We start from the raw sequence: 17,347 nt of genomic DNA, 5'->3' as shown, positions 1-17,347 counted from the left end.
AAAATGAAAATGAAAAATTATGGCGGGAAATTGATTTTTTGAAAAATATTCTTAAACTAATGGTAAGTTATTTACGTAAACAATTTACGATTTTTTATTTATTATTTTTTTTTCTCTCAAAAAAATCAAATTTTTTTTTTTTTTTTTAGCAAGTGCAGGATGATAATAATGGAACGATTAAAATTGTAACGAGACCTAACAAGAACAACAACAACAACAAGAGGTCGTCACAAGGATCACAATCGTCATCGAATAAAAGAAAATTATCTGGAAAAACGATAAATTTTACTATTCAAATAAATGAAAAAGGAAGTGAAATGAAAAAAATCGAAATCGATCAATTATCGAATAAATCGAATAATTTAACCCTGTCCGATGTTAGTAGTAATTCGAATAAAAATGTCGAATCCGTTAACAAAGTGAAAAAAAATTTAAGTAAAAAAAAAAAAAACAAACAAAATGATAATATTATTATTGATAAAATAAAACGAACTAGCATGCAAGAAGATAAAGAAGGAGGAAGAAAAGGAGGAGTAGGAGGAGGAGGAGTTGGAGGAGAAGTAAAAGTGGCAGCAGAAGTAGAAGAAGACGAAAAAGAAGTTGATAATAAACTCATTGATTATACATTAAAAAATAAATATAAATTATTAACAAACGAATTAAAAGATTCGAAATTAAAATCAATAAAAACGATTGATAATAATAATAGTAAAAATGGACTCCAAAACCGGATGTCAAATAAAACGGCTTCTTTTTTCAACACTTTCAATGATAACGCCATGTCATCCCCCGGAGAAGAAAAACCCACAACGAATATCGTAAAAGAAACGCTACAGAATAATATAAGAAACTCATCGGAATTTTCACCCAAATCCATAGCGAAATTATTACAAAAACCTTCCATTATGAAATTAACCGGAAATCAATATACAGGAATATTTAATTCTGATAAAATATCACCTTCGACGATACCTGAAAATGAAATCCCATTGCCCTCGTGTTCGAATTCGCGAAAAAACATTAATTAAGAGAGATTTATTTATTTATTTTCTTATCATCATTTTTGTGATAACGAACAAAAAAAAATGGTTTTTTTTTTTTTTTTCTCTATCTATCTCTCTCTTTCTCTCTCTCTTTTTTTTTTTTTTTAATCCCTATTGCATTTTCCATTGTCCATTTTGAGAGTGGTGCCATTCAAAATTTTTTAATTTTTTTCTCCTTCGATTTGTGTTTATTAAAAAAAAAGATAAATTTTTAAATAAATAATATTTTTTTTTATTTGGAGTATAATTTTTTTTTTTTTTAAGTAATTTTCCATATTATTAATAATAATAATAATAATTTATATATATATATATTTTTTTTTTATGTCTTTTGAATATCAACTATTGACCAAATTATTTTGGAAAAGAATTCGCACCTCTCTCAAAAAAGACTTTTAAAAAAATCCAATATGGATAAATTTTCTTTTTAATATTAAATAATTATGTTCTAGAAAAACGTGGAAAAGAGGGAGAGAGAGAGAGAGGGAGAGGGAGAGGGAGGGATATGCCATTTTTTTCACTTTAACAATATTGTTAAATTGGGAAAAATGGCGAAAATTTACATTACGTCACAATAATAGTTTAGTATATGTGAAAAATTAAAACCGGAAACAGTCGATTAATTTAATAACCGGATGTTATATATCGATATATCAATTTTTCTTTTAATACTTACAGAAATAATGGCGATCGATTCTTTATCCCAATCGAATGACAAATCAGAATGTGATGCATTACAAAAACGTTTAAAAAAAGAAATAGAAAATAAAAGGAAAAAATTAATAATGGATACGGAAAAATTAAAAAATTTAACGGATGATAATAATAAAAGCACATCATCGTTCGTACAAAATATTTTATTTGAAGATTCGGAGGCTGGAGTAACGGTTCTCGATTTATTCGTCGCCATTAAAAAAGCAAAAGATAAAATAAACGTTTTAACTAAAAACAATAACGATATCGATAAAAAATTAAATTCGTTAAAAAACGAAGTCGGACACATGAAAACACGTTGGATACAATTAACAGAAGATTTTATTAATTTTTTTGAAATTATTCGACAAAATTTATATGAAAATTCTTGTTTGTACGTCATTTCCAGTAAGGTCCAATTTCACTTATTTTTTTTTTTTTTAATTTTACAATTTTTAAATTTACATATAAATGTTGAAAAACGATTAAATTTTTATTTTTTTTATTTTATCAGACGAAGAAAATTTTCCCGATAACGTCATGATAAAAAATTCAGAAAAAAAATCGGAAAAAAAATTTCATCCGTGAAAACGTTGAAAAAAATTTAAATTTAACGGAATTCGATTACGTCATACCGTTCGATGCATCGTCGGAAGAGATTAATTTTCAAAATGGCGAATCGTATACGGAAAAATTAATAAAATCGTACAAGGGTGGAGAAAGTGATAATAATTCTAAAATATCACCATCATCATCATCAACAACAACATCATCATCAATAAATAAAGTTAAATCTTCATTTTCTTTTACGATTTGTAAAAAACGTTCACATTTACAACAATCATCGACATTTATTCAAGAAAAAAACGATAACGTTAATAATGATAATAATAATGATAATAATGATATAGATTTATCAAACGTGTTTAAAAAAAAAAAATGGAATCAAATGGATATAAAACAAACGAGTTTGGAAAGTATAAATGTTAAAAATTCATCATCAAATCCAAGAGAAACAAATTCTTTAACGATATTAACGACTTTTAATAATAATAATAATAATAATAATAATATAAAAATAAAAGAAAAAGACTTTAAAAATTATTTACATTTTATTAAAGAAACAAATCAAAATATGGATAATGACGTCAATAACGTGAGCAACAGCGAAGATGACGAATCGTTCGAAGAAGCTTTAACGGATCCATTTTTCGATAATATAATACAAAATAATAATAAAAGCAATCATTGTTTTGGTGATTTAAAAAAAGATTTGAATAAAAAAAACGCGGGAACTTTAACCACGGAATTCGATATGGAAACATCATGGATAGCCAAACTAGCAGAAGATATTAAATTAAAGGTATTTCAAATGTAAACAAACATTTCTCTTTTTTTTTTCCCGCGTAAATTTTTAAATTTTTAATTTTTTTTTCAGTTAAAAAATTTCAAACCGAATTTTCGTAAAAATATTTTTTTTTTAAATAATAATGATGATGATGATGATGATGATGATGATGATGATGATGAAACATCAACGAAATCATTAAAATCATTTAATAGTTTAGAATTTATGGTGAGTGCAAAAACTCCCGGTGGAATTGTCGACATCATTGTTAAAAAATATAAAAAATCTGACGTCATCAAAATGGGTAAGAACAAACAAACAAACAAACAAACAAACAAAGAAAATTTTTCTTTTTTTTTTATCAAACAAAATTTTCCTTTTTTAAAATCCTTTTTTTTTTTTTCTTCAAAAGTAGAAAAAGAAAGTTTTTTCATTGAGGATATAGAAGATAGTTTTTACGACGAACAGGAAAATTTAAAACCGGAAGTAATAAAAGGTTTCACATATTTTTTTTTAACGTTCGAAAGTAATGACGTCACTATAAAGACGACATTTTTAAAATTAATTTTCTTTTTTTTTTTTTTTTTTTTTTTCTATTAAAGAAGACAGAAGTGAAATGGAAGAATTTATACAAGTTTACGTTGAGAAAAAAAAATCTGTTTTTTCTAATGATAAAACAAAAATTATTTCGATACCTAAAGGTAAAATTGAAGAAAATTGGGGGAGGTTTTGGGGGGGGGGTGGTGGTGGTGGTGAAAAATCAAATTTTCTTTTTTTTTTTTTTTTTTTTTAAGATTTGGGAATTATGGCAGAAGCATTACTCAAAGAAAACATATCTCGAGCTGTTGAAATAGAAAAATTTAAACCAAATTATTTTATTCAAGAAATAATACGAAAAGAGAAAAAAAAAAATAATTCAAACGATAATTTCATCGTTAAAACTATAAACATCGGTTCGTGTCGCCATTTTGTTTTTTTTCCTCCCGCCTTTTTCCGATCACGTGATTTAACGTTCGTTTAAAAAAAATGTTTCTTTTTTCTTCTCATGTTTTATTTTTTTTAGGGGAAATGAAAAAAAGTGAAAATGCAATTAAAAACGATGATAATTATTTTATAAGAATTAAATTAGACGTTAATGAAAAATGTGATGATGACGTCAATGAAATTTTTATAGATTGTAAATCGTGTACATCAATAATACCGATTTACATAAAACAAAAAACAAACGATAAATTATTGGATATTTTCGAAAATGATAATAAAAATTTAATTAAAATACCGGAAATTAAAGAAAATCATGGGGATTTTATAAATAAAAAAATAATTAAAAATTTATCCGTTGTAAAATTTTATCATCCCGAAACCAAAGCGAGAATACGTTTAATACAACAAAATTTTAATTTTTCATACGTTATGGATAGAAAAACTTTAATAAAAACAAAAAACGACGAAATCGATAATTTAATTGTAATCGATGAAAACACTCGAGAATTAGATACGGCGTTAAAATTAATACACGAAATCGAAAACAACGTAATCAAAGTTAAATTGAGCGACGCCATTTTGATTTTACCCGATTTGGAATCGGAATTGAGAAAACATTTACAAAATAAAATTAAAAATATGTCCGATAAAGGTTCTCTTATTGATAATATCGTTTCCGATGATTTTTTATCATCTACGCAAAACGTTTTACCCACGCAATCCGATAAAAATTCACAAGAAAGGTTAAATAATTTATTTATACTTTTATTAAATTTAGAAGAAGCCGTTAGATTAAACGAAAATTTAATACCCACCGATAATAATATATGTAAATATAGTTCTACGAGAATATTTAAACTTTTACACGCTTTAACGGAAAGTATAAAAAATCTCGAAATACATGCGAACGTTTCGAGTTTTTCAGAAACATTAAATATAGCATCTCATTTGGATTCGGCCGTTAGAGAATATGATAGCATAATTAAAAATTCAACCGAAACGATAAATTCGAAATCTCAAATGAGCATCAATACTAATATCGACGATAATAATAATAATAATAGTAATTTAAATAAAAATATGTCTACGACGGATCAAATGAAAAATATAAGGAAAAAAATATTTCAATCAGTCGAAAGTGAAACGTTAAAAACGGAAAATCGCATTGAAAAAAATTTTTTAAGAATTGATAATTTAGAAAAAGAAAATGACGAAGCCATGAAATTCCTACAAGCGTTTTTAGAAAAAACAGAAAGAAGGGTAAACAAAAACATTTTCTTTTTTTTTCTTAAAATAATTTAATTTAATTCGATTCAATTTAATTTAATTTAATTTCAGTCGATAGAATTTGATAATCTTAAAAAAAATTTAAAAAACATATCGTTTTCATTAAACGAATTATATAATAAAATCGTTAATCAACGTGAAAATATAATGAAAATTAACAATCAGAAAAAAATAACAAATAAAATTCATGGAGTAAATAAACATCGAAAAGATAACAACAATCTACTACTCGCATCCTCATCCGTTTCCGATTCGTCAATTTATTCATCGAACATATATAATAAAACGGATATTGTTAAAAATGTTTACGAGCGCGACAAAATTCAAACCATAGAGAAAAAAAACAAAGGAGCAGAAGAAAAGGTTTTGTTTTGTTTTGTTTTGTTCGATTTAATTCCTTCCGTTCTTACCGTTAAATTCATTTGTTTTTTTGTTTTTTTTTTTTTTTTTTTTTTTTTTTTGTTTTTCGGGATAATTATTTCAGATAAAATCAAATGAAATATTAAATATAATATCAAGATCGTCAATTGAAACAATTAAAAGTGAAAATTTATCGGTAAAAGTTAAAGAATTTAAAAAAATTGGAGAAAATAGTTTATATATATCATGGACAAAACCTTGTGGAAGTTTATCCGATTTTGTCGAAGGATACGAAGTTAGATATTTATAATTTTTTTTTTTTTGTAAATTATTATTATTATTATCGATAATCTAAATCATGTGTTTTTTCTAGATAATAATCAATGGAATAATTAATCAAAAAGTAAGAAATTCAAGAAGAACTCGAGCCATTTTATATTCGATTGATTTAAGTAAAAAAGTCGATCTTAAACTAAACGCTTTATTAGATAACGAAGAAAAAATTCAAATTGCTAACATTATTTATTATGATGATTGGTCGCAATAGTACAATATTTAATATTTAGTTTATTTTTTCCTTTCTTTCTTATTTTCCGTTTTTTTTGTTTGCAATTATTATTTTTTATTATCACGTGATTGTACAATAAATAAATAAATAATTTCTCAGTTATACTAAATTAAATAAAAAAAAAAAAATATTTTATAATTTTTATTTCAACTTTAATATTAAGTTTTCCCTCTTCTCCTGACTCCTGTCAATTGTGTATCGTAATGGAAAACAATCAATCAATAACGTCAACAAGTTTTTTTTTTTAATTATTATTTATATAAATTTATATGATAAAATTTTTATTATAAAAAATAAAATTGAAAAATAATTTATTTTTTAATTTTTATATGTAATTGTAGTTTATTGCACCGTTATTATAAGGAAGAGATAAAAACCAACAACAACTTTTGTTCCTGTTGAAATTTCAAAAATTTATGTCAAATTCCTGACACGCTTGAGCGAGTAGAGATGCTCGCCTCGGATCAAATATTGAAAGAAGGGAATGAGCAGCTTGCCATTGTTCTAAACTTATAAGAACTAAAACTGCCTTTTCCTTTAAACGACAATAAAAAAAAGGTCATAATTAATTTATGTTCTTTCCCCCCCCCCGTGTCAATATATAGATAAAAAAAAAAAAAATTTACTTTATATCCCTGGGAATATAAATGATCCGCCCATTTTTTAATGACTTCGGATGAGTCTTGAGGTGTGAGTACTGCTCTTGCTAGCCAAACAGCTGCTCCCCATTTCGAATATGAAGTCAAATATCTACAAGCATCGAGACCCTTACCGATAAGGCACAATAACTGTACACCTTCCCATATATCATTATCATTCCCATGAGCTATTAAATTAGTGGCAACGAGTTTAATGGTACTTTGTGCAGCTCCTGTCGATTGTACGGTTGCAACTAAACACGCTCTGAAAAGTTTACAATTCCCTAATACCGTAAAAAGAAAAGAAAAAAGAAAAAGAAAAATCATACTTTATGGCATCGGGATAATATTGAGAATTATTTAAATCCGTTTCTAATAAAAGTTGTACTGCTCTATCGCTTTGACCCAACAGCAACTGTTGTTGAATGACTCGTTTTGTATGATTATAATCAGTTCTTCTGCTTTCGTGTAATGCGACGCGCTCCAATTGTAAACGCTAAAAAAAAAATAATAATAATAATAAGCAAACAGGCACTACACAGGTACCTTATCATTTTCATACCTGATATGTATATGAATCCTGTAAAACGTCATAACAAGTATCCAATGGTATGATATTTTTTATCCGATTTAAATTTTCAATATCATCCCGATTATTCACGGTGGAATATGATGATGATAATAATAAATTTTCAGTTTCTGATTTCGGCGACATGTTTTGTCTAAAAAATAAATCATGGAGTGTGTAAATTTTATTTTTGAAAAAAAATCATTAAAAACCATTTTTTTTTTTTTTTTGAAACTCCTACTTAATTTCAGATCTAAATTGACTTATTTGAAGATAATACATGGCGACCGTCCAAAGATCGATTTCCGTTTCATCTCCGAAAAGTTGAGCGACTATCAAACATCTTTCAACGGTTTTAAACGAAGGTTTTCTCAAACATTCGAGCCTTTCTTCATCTACCATGAGTAATTGTTTGTTAATTAACGAAACTTGATTTTCCGTGAATCCGTGTTCGACGGTTAAATCCGTCGTGTAAGGAGTATCCGGTGGTTGCCAACAAAGTCGTTCTCGTACTTTAAATGCCACTTCGGAAGGAAGCAATGCCGGACAAAAAACGGGTTCTGTATCATAATAAATCATGAGAGTTGTTGTTGTTGTTTTAAAAAAAAATTTTTTTTTATAATTAAATAAATTTATATTTTTCTCTCTCTCACACCGTTAAATTCGTAATCCGATATCGGAGATGAACTCCTGAACAGCGTCACGTCCATAATTCTAAGGCATCCATCTTGAGTCGCGATTACGGGTTTATCGGATGCTGCCCAATCTATATCTAAAACTTTAACGTAATCCCGAGGACTTTTCAACTGTCCGATTTTTTCAAATCCGTCGCCATTTCCGGTACATAACCCTGAATTCAAAAATTATAATTTTTAAAATGATTTTGGCGCGAAATTTTTTTTCTTCCACGTAACTACCTCACCCTTGAGATCGATGACATCAACGCCGTCGTGATAGAGAACCAACAATTTCATATTTTCCTTTCCTGGTGCGAATCGAATTTTTTTTACGAATCCCCTTCCGGTCGAATATTTTCTCGTTTGTCCCGAACGTAAATCCCAACCCGTGATAGAACCTTCGGTATCACCAAAAACAATTATTTCCATTTTGTACGCGAGGGTTGTTATGGATCCATTTCCACCCTTGAACAAAAAATTTTTCTTTTTTTTCTTCTTCTTTTTTTATTTTACTGAAATCCTTCCCGAATTTTACCCTTGTCAAATACCTCTGGAAATATTCTTTTACCATCCACCGAATGTCCATCGACTGTAAACCTGTACAGGTGACTATCAGGATCCGTGAATATGAAATGTTCTTTTGCTATGATTTTATCCGACGTTTCCGTTTTGTCGCTGTAAGTTTTCGTTAAATATTGCAGAGCAGATGTTCCCGTGGGTTCGACGAAGGTTTTCTTGTTGGAACCATCCGAAACGTTTTCTTCTTTCGAACTCAAACGTTTTTTTTTAAATGATCTCGAACCGGATTGGAGCGTCCATTCCTGAAAAAAAAAAAATAAATAAATAAGAAAATAAAAAAGAATTTTTTTTTTTTAAAATTAAATATTAAACCTTACCAGAGTGTTTATCAACGGGAATTTTTTCCGCATAACTTTTAACAATTGCAACGATTTTAAATCCCACAATTCCAACGGTCCCCCCGTTATAAATAATAAAAAATATTGTTTCAATGGAGAAACTTTTAATAATTCAATGGGTGGCTCTTCTCCTTTATCCGTTCGAATGGATGTTGATTCTCCTGTAAGAACATCCGTGAGACAAAGTTCATTTCTAACATTGACTGATGCGTTCGACGTGTTCGGATATGCGTACGAGAGAAACGTTTTCAATCCAACCCATTCGATCCCCCTGAAAAATAACAAAAAAAAAAAATCGTTTAAACTCTTTTTTATTTGAAAAAAAAAAAAAAAAAAAAAAAACGGTTAAAAAATTTTAATACCTACCTGACTGTGTAGGAATGTACAACGAGTTCTTTTTCGATAATTCCAAATGCAAGATTATATATTTGTATTAGGCCACCGACGGTACCTTCGGCGAGTAATGGAGTATAATTATTCCAATTTCTAGTTGTGATAGGGGGGCACATTTTTAAGGCAGTTACGGGAGCAGAAACGCTCGGAAGAACTCCAGTGACTAGAAGACGAAGATTTGGTGGTTGAATGGAAATTTCCTAAAAAAAAAAAAAAAAAAAACAGAAAAAAACTCATAGACGATAATAATAATAATAATAATATAAATTACTATTGTATATGACTTACATTCATTAAAGGCGGTAATATTTCATTTAATGAATATTTTCTTTTAGAAAAATTATTTCCTTTATGAATCCCTGTCATCGGAATTGTAAAATTAAAATTCGAATCCTCGTTATTATTATTATTATTATTATTAACCGGTAATAATTCCATGAATACTATTTTTCCAGAATTTAAAAACATGGCTGAAAAATAATTTTTTTTTACATGATTTTTTTGTCTTTCTTCCGCACGATTGAAACGTTTAAAAAGAAAAATATAATCAAACAAACCTATTTTTGTTTCGCAAACGGGATTAACGGTTATACCTAAAATTTGCAAACCTCGAGTTTGTCTGAGGGGTTCGCTGGAACATTTATGATCGTAAGATATTTCCAATTGTGATTCTGGACTCGTTTCTACTCCCCCCCCCCCCCAAAAAAAAAAAAAAAAAAAATTATTAAAAATTAAACTCAACAATTCAATTCGACAACTTTGAAAAAAAAAAAAAAAAAAATGGCCGACCTAAACTAGACACGCTGGGCGTATCCATTGGAGAACTTGGAAATCCAAATTTTCTTTTTAGCTTAACTGAAACGCTTCCACTTTCGTGTAAGCAATAAATAACGTCTCTTTGCTTGCAAGAAAATATCTTTAAAAAAAAATAAAATAAAAATTTAATTACTTTATTATTATTATTATTATTATTATTATTGTTTTTCGTAATAAAATTATTCGTTATTAAAAACTTTATGTATAACGCGAAAGCTATAAAATTAAAAATAATTACAAAAATTAATCCGACATTAAAATCTTTACAATTTAATTTAATTATGACGTATTATTTTAACTGCTCCTACTATTATTATCATTATCGATGCATTCATTTTATATAATAAAATAAAACACGAACCTGAGAAAAGGAAGATGAACCCTTATCGGTGGTTGATATAATTCCAACCGTTTGATTTATGTGTAAATCTAATATTAATAATTCACGAGGATATAATAATAATATGTGGTGTCTTATTGATTTATGATAATTAACTTGAAGGCACTCGTTCAAAGCCATTCCATCGTCGGATCTGCGGATTTAAATAAAAAAAAAAAAACGGAAAAAATTATTAAAAAAAAAAAAAATGGCGAATCGTATCGTGTAAATATAAAATTAACTATAATCACTTGGGTTGTACTTCTCCGAAAACTAAATCTTTCATTAATCTTCTTAAACGATCTTTCGCGCCCGTTTTTTCCTCTTGAACCCCTGTTGTCAAATTTCCATAACTTCCTTTCGAACCGGAAAACGTGGATCTAGATGAGGATATGTAAAACTTACGACCGTTAGATGACGGTGATTTCGTCACGGAAAAATCTTCTACAAAGAGGATGCAATCCGAACAATGAACTTTAAAATAAGAGAGAGAGAGAGAAACAAACAATCGATTTGAGATTTTAAATAATTTTATAGAAAAAAATTAAAAAATTAAAAAAAAAAATTAATCTTACATGCCATTTTCGACGAATGGAATGGATCGAAGTTAAATGCAATTATATTTTCCATGTAATTTTTTTTCCATATTTTATTTCCGGTTCTCGTATCCCATAATATGAATGAATGAGGAGGATGAAGAGCAGCTAAAATGTGACTGTGATCGTTCCACAACGAGACCCAATGCATATCTAAAAAAAAATTTTTTAAATTTAAATAAAAATATCATCGCAACTGCAGGCAAGAGAATAATGTTTAACTTACCCGTTATTGGTTTCGTTCCATCTTGAAGAACTCGAACTGATTGACCGGAAGTGACGTCCCAAACAATTATGTGACCCGTTGCGTCAGCCGAAACCAAATCAATTCCACCGTATAATCTCGGAGGATGCTGTGTTAATTTATCTTGTCTAAGGTAATCGACGCCCCAAAGAACTTTCTTAACCATGGATTTATGTTTGTCCAAACATTGAACTACCTGAATGTTTCTGGTATCTACTACAACAACCGTGTAGTTGCTACCGTATGCCAAGAGACCATGACCGCTCCTGCAAAAAAAAAAAAAAACATAGGCATTAGATTTTAGAATTGTAACATATAGTGTATGATAAGTGTGTACTTACCAATCGATGGCTTCTTTATTTTGGGCATTAGCGAGTCCTGGTAACGTTCTTGGTGCGATTCTTGGAACGTGAACAATGACGGCTTTTACTTGTGGCGGATCTTCGGGTTGTCCCGTCATTATCCCAGAATTTTTACCATCTTCGTCGCTTTCCTTTGACATTTCGAACTAAAATAAAAAATGAATGCTATATTTAACGTACTTTTTTCCCCTCCCTCTCTCCTCCTCTTCCCGCCCACCTTTTAAAAAATTCAAAATCCTTTTTTTTAGAGCAAATATTAATTTCTCTCTCTCTCTCTTTCTCTCTCTCTCTCTCTTTCTCTCTCTCTCTCTCTTTCTCTCTCTCCGGTAATTCTTTTCTTAAATCTACATTCATTTTATTTTTTTTTATACAAAATAATACATAAAATATATAATTAATTCCACTCGTCATTAATAAAAACTTTTTTGTATTTTAAAAAAAGACTTAACTTTCATATTATTTATTATCATTAACATTATTATTATTACTATTTAAAATAATTTTTTTGACGTGGGATGAAAAATTAAAAAACGTATCATTCGTGTTTATTTATATATTAATTTTAATAATTTTAGAAACAAAACCGTTAAATTATGAAAATACGCGACCACCATTTTTAATTACAGATTGGGCTCAGGGGGCGCGGGGGGGGTGCGCGAAAAACGTCAAAAACAAATAAACCGCCAAAAATCGAATTCAAACTTCATTTTATTTTCTTCTCCTCCTAAAAACTCCGCCAAAATTTGAACCAAAAAAAAATTAAAAAGGAAAAATGTGAAAGGCAAAAAAAGGAATTCAAAGGTTTTGTGGTATAAAAATTTTACCCACGCTGTGATAAAAAGAAATCTCCATCAACCCCCACTGATCCCGACTGTTTCCCGTTGGCAAAAATCCACGTGATGTAATTTTTTTTTATACCCGATCATTTAAATGATGATAATAATAATAATAAAAGGGTAATAATAAAACGTTGACATCTCGATGCGGAAATAAAAATAAATAAATAAATAAAATTTAAAAAAAAAAAAAAAATATATTTAGAGAGAGAGAGAGAGAGAAATAAGAAAATCGACATTAATTAATTCCAGATTTTTCTCCAGTAAATTTTAAAATGATTCCTTAACTAAAATTAAACGCCCCTCCTCCTCCTCCTCCCTCCCAAAAAAAAACAAAATTTATCGGAGAAAAGGGAAGGGGGAAGAGGGGGGAGGAATAAATTTTGATATTTTAAAATATTGAAACTTGAAATTTTTCATCCCCTCCTTCTATTTTTTTTTCTACCCTCGTTCTGCAACTTAAATTACTCTCAATCTCTCTCTCTCTCTCTCACTCTCACTCTCTCACTTTCTCATTCTCTCTCTCTCTCTCATCCTTCTTCTTTTTGTTTTTTATTAAATTTGGGCTCAACATTTCATTTTCGTTTAACAAGAAAATATCTTCTTATTTTTATAATTAATTTTTTTTTTAAATTTAAATTAATAAAAAATCGAACGTTAAGTAATAATAATAATAATAATAATAATAATAATAATAATTACAAATGATTAGAAGATGTCAAATCATTAAAAAGTTTTTTTTCCAAAAAAAAAAGGAAAAAAAATTTTCATTGATTTTAATACACGCACACACACAAAATTAATTAATTCAATTTAAATTTAAGAAAGAGAGAGAGAGAGAGAGAGAGAGAGAGAGAGAGAGAGAGAGAGAGAGAGACAGAGACAGAGGAAAAAATTAAAGAATTTTTTTTTTTTACTCTTTTCAACTTTATAAACTGACTTCTAATTGCAAAACCCACAGAACAGAAAAAAAAAAAAAAAGAAAAATTTACTTAAAAGGAAACTTCTGGAAATGAAACTAATGGGAAGAATAAAAAAAAATAAAATAAAAAAAAAAACATTTCGATACTTCCGTTTCCGTTTTATCATTACCCCTTACAAAAGATAAAAAAAAAAAAAAAAAAATTCAATTTAAAAACTTTTTAAATTTTCTAAAAAAATTTTTTTTTTTTTTCTATCTCTCTCAATATGCATTACAACCACCGAACTAAAACGGTTTTTTTTTTTTTTGCTAAAATGGCGGATCGGATCATACAACAAAAATTATTTTTCAATCTTTCATCCTTTCCCCCCCCGCAATTCCTCTTAAATTTATTATTATTATTATTATTATTATTATTATTATTATTATTATTATTTATTAACCTTTTCTATTTTAAAATATTATGAATACAATTTTTCGTAAATAAAACGAGTTTTTTGTGTGTTTTAGCCCCCTCTCTCTCTCTCTCTCTCTCTCTCGCACACATGTAAAAGAAAATCGTTTTCATACGTAAAAAACAATTTCCCTTTTTCATCATTATTATTATTAACTAAAATAAAAAATTTCATATTTTGTAAAATTTCGAATAATTTTGAAAGAGAGAAAAAAATAATTTTCGGAAAATTTTCGTCCGTCTTCTGCTATTTTTATCTAATACAAGAAGTAAAAAATGATAGCAATTGCACTAATAATAATAATAATAAGATGATCAATGTTTAATTATTATTATTATTATTTGATTTATTTTTTATTTCAAAAAAGAAAAAATTTGTTTAAACGATTTTCATAGAGTAAAAAAAAAAAAGGAAAATTTTTTCAAGTTTTTCCTTTTTTTTTTTTTTTTTTTTTTTTTTTTTTTTAATTGAAACTTTTTATCCTATTTTCTCCTATTTTAATTTGACAACCTATTCAAAACTTGTTTTATTGTTACGAAATAAATACAAAAAATAAAATAAAAAATTTAAATTAAAAAAAAAAAAAAAAAGGAAAAAGAAAAGAAAAACCGATGAAAAGTTTAAAAGTTTTCCTTTTTTTTCCTTTTTCTTTATAAAAATAAATAAATAAACTGACTATTTTTTTTTTCCATGCCTTTTGTTCGTATCCATTTTTACCTTTTACCCAAAAGAAAACGTGCCTTTTTTTTACTTCTTTTCTATTCTTTTATTTTCCCCTCTCCCTCCCTCTCCCCCTCTCCGCCATTTTTCCAAAAGTTAATTTAAGTGAACGAAAAATACAAAAAAAAAAAGAAGAAAAATTCAAGAACCAATTTTCCCAAACAAAAAATAAATTCGACCGACCGCCCCCCCCCCCCTCTCTCTCCTTTTACTCAAATGATTATTTTAAAATTAAAGTGAAAATAAGAGAGAGAGAGAGGGGGGAGGGGAGGCGGGGGAGGATTATTAAATGTAGTAGGCGAAAAATTATTAATTTATATTTATTTATTAATCGAGTGGCGGTAAAAAAAAAAAAAAAAAATTTTTCATTTTCCGTTTAATTATCATATCGTAACCCAAGAGACAAAGTCGTAAACCCCGGAAACCCTTTAATTTTCCTTTGAAATAATGACCGGACGGGAGAGGGGGTAGGGAGGGGGAGGGCAGGGAGACAAAGGGTAAACTCTCAAATATTTTTCGGATACGGATAAATGCTTCGAAATCTTTAGTTTTACGATTTTCTCTATGGTTTTTCATTAAAAATCTTGTATAAATTTTTTATTATACTCCTCCTACTCCTCCTCTTTTTCCGTTATTAATGAAAATTACATTAAAATTTTTTTTAAATTTAAATTTAAATTCGTTTTTAACCAAAAAAAAAAAGGTTTTTATTTGTAAACGAGGAAAATTCGAATAATTAAACCGACCGGACATTTAATAATAATAATAATAATTAACATAGATTAATTCAAACGGATTTTTTTTTCATGTGTCATTCACACGGGGGAGGAGTGAGAGAGGGAGGAAGGGGAGGAAGGGGGACCGAGGGAAATAAAAATTTTCACGAAATTTCCCTAGTAGTTGAAGAAAAAAAACAAAAACGAAACGGGAAAGTTAGAAAGCCTTAAGGTATTAATGGAGTAATTTTAATAATTGATTTTTTACAATCCAAAGATTTTGAAGTTAAACAAAAGAAAAACAAAACAAAACAAGAAAAAAAAACACGAACACGTACGCACCCACACACACACACACACGCACGAAAACGTTTCCTTTTTATAAATTAACGAATACAAATAATTTAAATTTTACAAATTTAAATTATTTATTTATTATTACTTAGATTGTCGTTAACGGTCGAGTTCACAAAAAAATTTTTTTTCTAAATTCTACAAAGAAAACATTAAATAATAATAATAATAACGTCAGTGGAAAATATGGGGATTACGTCATATAGAAGCGGGGTACAAAAATGCTCTTGTGTTGGGGGTTGGAAAATACATGGAATGGGTACAACCACATTTCAACCCCAATTACGACAGCAGGTCTATCCATGGGTTCTGTATGTTCAAAAAATCCACACTGACAGAATTGCGACAGCTAACGAACCGGATATCATCCTGAGGCATAATTCCGTACCCGCGGAAAAAACACAAGACAGCCAAAGAAGCGGACAAAAGGCTGAAATAGCCAGGATGTGGGGAGTAAAGACAGAAACTATTCCGGTTATCGTGGGAGCATCACTGGAAGCCATGTATGCCACCACATTCAATAAAAGAAAATTTAAAAAAGATTTTGAAGACTTTAAAAGGAGGAAAAACCATCCAGGAAATCGCACTGTGTGGGACGGCCCGCATTCTTCGGGAAAATATAATAAAATAACACCAACGAAATTCGAGGAGCATTTTTTTCAAAGGAATCGTCGGTTAGAAACCTGGAATAAATGAACTTAAAAACTCCAAACAACTATATAAGGAATCTTTTCTTGTTCGATAATGAAAATAATAATAATAATAATAATAATAACAACAAATTATTGAATTTCGGAAAACTTTTCGGAAAATAAACTTTACCGACAAAAACAACAACAACCAAACATTACATTTGTACCACTTTCGACATTTATACACGTATTTTAAATTTACGTAAAACATCATTTCCGGTTATCGAAAAAAAAAAAACGACCAAACTAATCAAATTAAATACTTTTTAACTTTAACAAAAAAAAATTTTAAAATTAAAAAAAAAAATAAATTTAAGAAAAATTATTAAAATCATATTTTAATCGTGGGTACAAAAAAAAAAAAAAAAAGAAAATTTTCTCGAAAGAGAAAATGGAGGAGGGGAAAAAGAGGGGAAAAGAAGGGGAAAGGGGGGGGGGAAACAGAAAAGAGAAAGAGAAAAATGGAGTTACTCGCGACCCGCGCAAAATGTGTATAAAAATCCCAAAATTTCCTTCCCGTTACTCATTTTGCGTCGAGAAAGTTGTTCGAATTTTAATTCCGACATCTTTTTTTTTTTTTTTTTAAAAAAAAAAACACATTCGCGAATAATAATTTTTTTTTCTTTTTTTTTTTTTTTTCAAATTTTGTTTTCTTTGCTGTTTGTCTTTTCTTAATAATAATTATTTAAATTATTATTGATATTATTTAATTAATTAATTATAAGTAAGTTTTTAATTTAACACGTTAACGTTATTTTTTTTTTTTTTTCATTTTTTTT

The 17,347-nt window shown here is 28.1% G+C and overlaps 6 protein-coding genes across 6 annotated transcripts; 5 read left to right on the top strand and 1 right to left on the bottom strand.

Moving 5' to 3' along the window:
- Positions 1–714: 714 nt before the first annotated feature.
- On the top strand, positions 715–1,028 carry Phum_PHUM173570 (uncharacterized protein; the record flags this gene model as incomplete). Its single annotated transcript, XM_002425053.1, has 2 exons — positions 715–818; positions 848–1,028. The coding sequence occupies 2 exons, from the start codon at positions 715–717 to the stop codon at positions 1,026–1,028; spliced, it is 285 nt and encodes a 94-aa protein (XP_002425098.1).
- A 698-nt stretch (positions 1,029–1,726) lies between these two features.
- On the top strand, positions 1,727–2,324 carry Phum_PHUM173560 (uncharacterized protein; the record flags this gene model as incomplete). Its single annotated transcript, XM_002425052.1, has 2 exons — positions 1,727–2,144; positions 2,251–2,324. 2 exons carry the CDS (start codon positions 1,727–1,729, stop codon positions 2,322–2,324), a joined length of 492 nt encoding a protein of 163 aa, XP_002425097.1.
- Positions 2,325–2,685: 361 nt separating this feature from the next.
- Phum_PHUM173550 (uncharacterized protein) lies at positions 2,686–3,114 on the top strand (the record flags this gene model as incomplete). The annotated part of the gene is made up of 2 exons (XM_002425051.1): positions 2,686–2,713; positions 2,858–3,114. The coding sequence occupies 2 exons, from the start codon at positions 2,686–2,688 to the stop codon at positions 3,112–3,114; spliced, it is 285 nt and encodes a 94-aa protein (XP_002425096.1).
- Positions 3,115–3,889: 775 nt separating this feature from the next.
- Phum_PHUM173540 (uncharacterized protein) lies at positions 3,890–4,925 on the top strand (the record flags this gene model as incomplete). Its single annotated transcript, XM_002425050.1, has 4 exons — positions 3,890–4,037; positions 4,148–4,268; positions 4,506–4,773; positions 4,908–4,925. The coding sequence occupies 4 exons, from the start codon at positions 3,890–3,892 to the stop codon at positions 4,923–4,925; spliced, it is 555 nt and encodes a 184-aa protein (XP_002425095.1).
- A 223-nt stretch (positions 4,926–5,148) lies between these two features.
- On the top strand, positions 5,149–6,262 carry Phum_PHUM173530 (uncharacterized protein; the record flags this gene model as incomplete). Its single annotated transcript, XM_002425049.1, has 4 exons — positions 5,149–5,328; positions 5,521–5,658; positions 5,840–6,010; positions 6,089–6,262. The coding sequence occupies 4 exons, from the start codon at positions 5,149–5,151 to the stop codon at positions 6,260–6,262; spliced, it is 663 nt and encodes a 220-aa protein (XP_002425094.1).
- Positions 6,263–6,689: 427 nt separating this feature from the next.
- Phum_PHUM173520 (uncharacterized protein) lies at positions 6,690–12,013 on the bottom strand (the record flags this gene model as incomplete). The annotated part of the gene is made up of 18 exons (XM_002425048.1): positions 6,690–6,818; positions 6,910–7,186; positions 7,251–7,417; positions 7,484–7,620; positions 7,753–8,049; positions 8,145–8,339; positions 8,412–8,631; positions 8,715–8,987; positions 9,063–9,354; positions 9,450–9,676; positions 9,765–9,946; positions 10,034–10,147; positions 10,266–10,424; positions 10,674–10,825; positions 10,923–11,145; positions 11,247–11,420; positions 11,494–11,777; positions 11,853–12,013. 18 exons carry the CDS (start codon positions 12,011–12,013, stop codon positions 6,690–6,692), a joined length of 3,663 nt encoding a protein of 1,220 aa, XP_002425093.1.
- Positions 12,014–17,347: the final 5,334 nt, after the last annotated feature.

The sequence above is a fragment of the Pediculus humanus genome, genomic scaffold, assembly GCF_000006295.1.
Source record: "Pediculus humanus corporis 1103172107520 genomic scaffold, whole genome shotgun sequence".
NCBI lineage: Eukaryota > Metazoa > Arthropoda > Insecta > Psocodea > Pediculidae > Pediculus > Pediculus humanus.
Note: the sequence above shows the minus strand (reverse complement) of the source record. Positions and strands in the feature narration are given on the sequence as shown.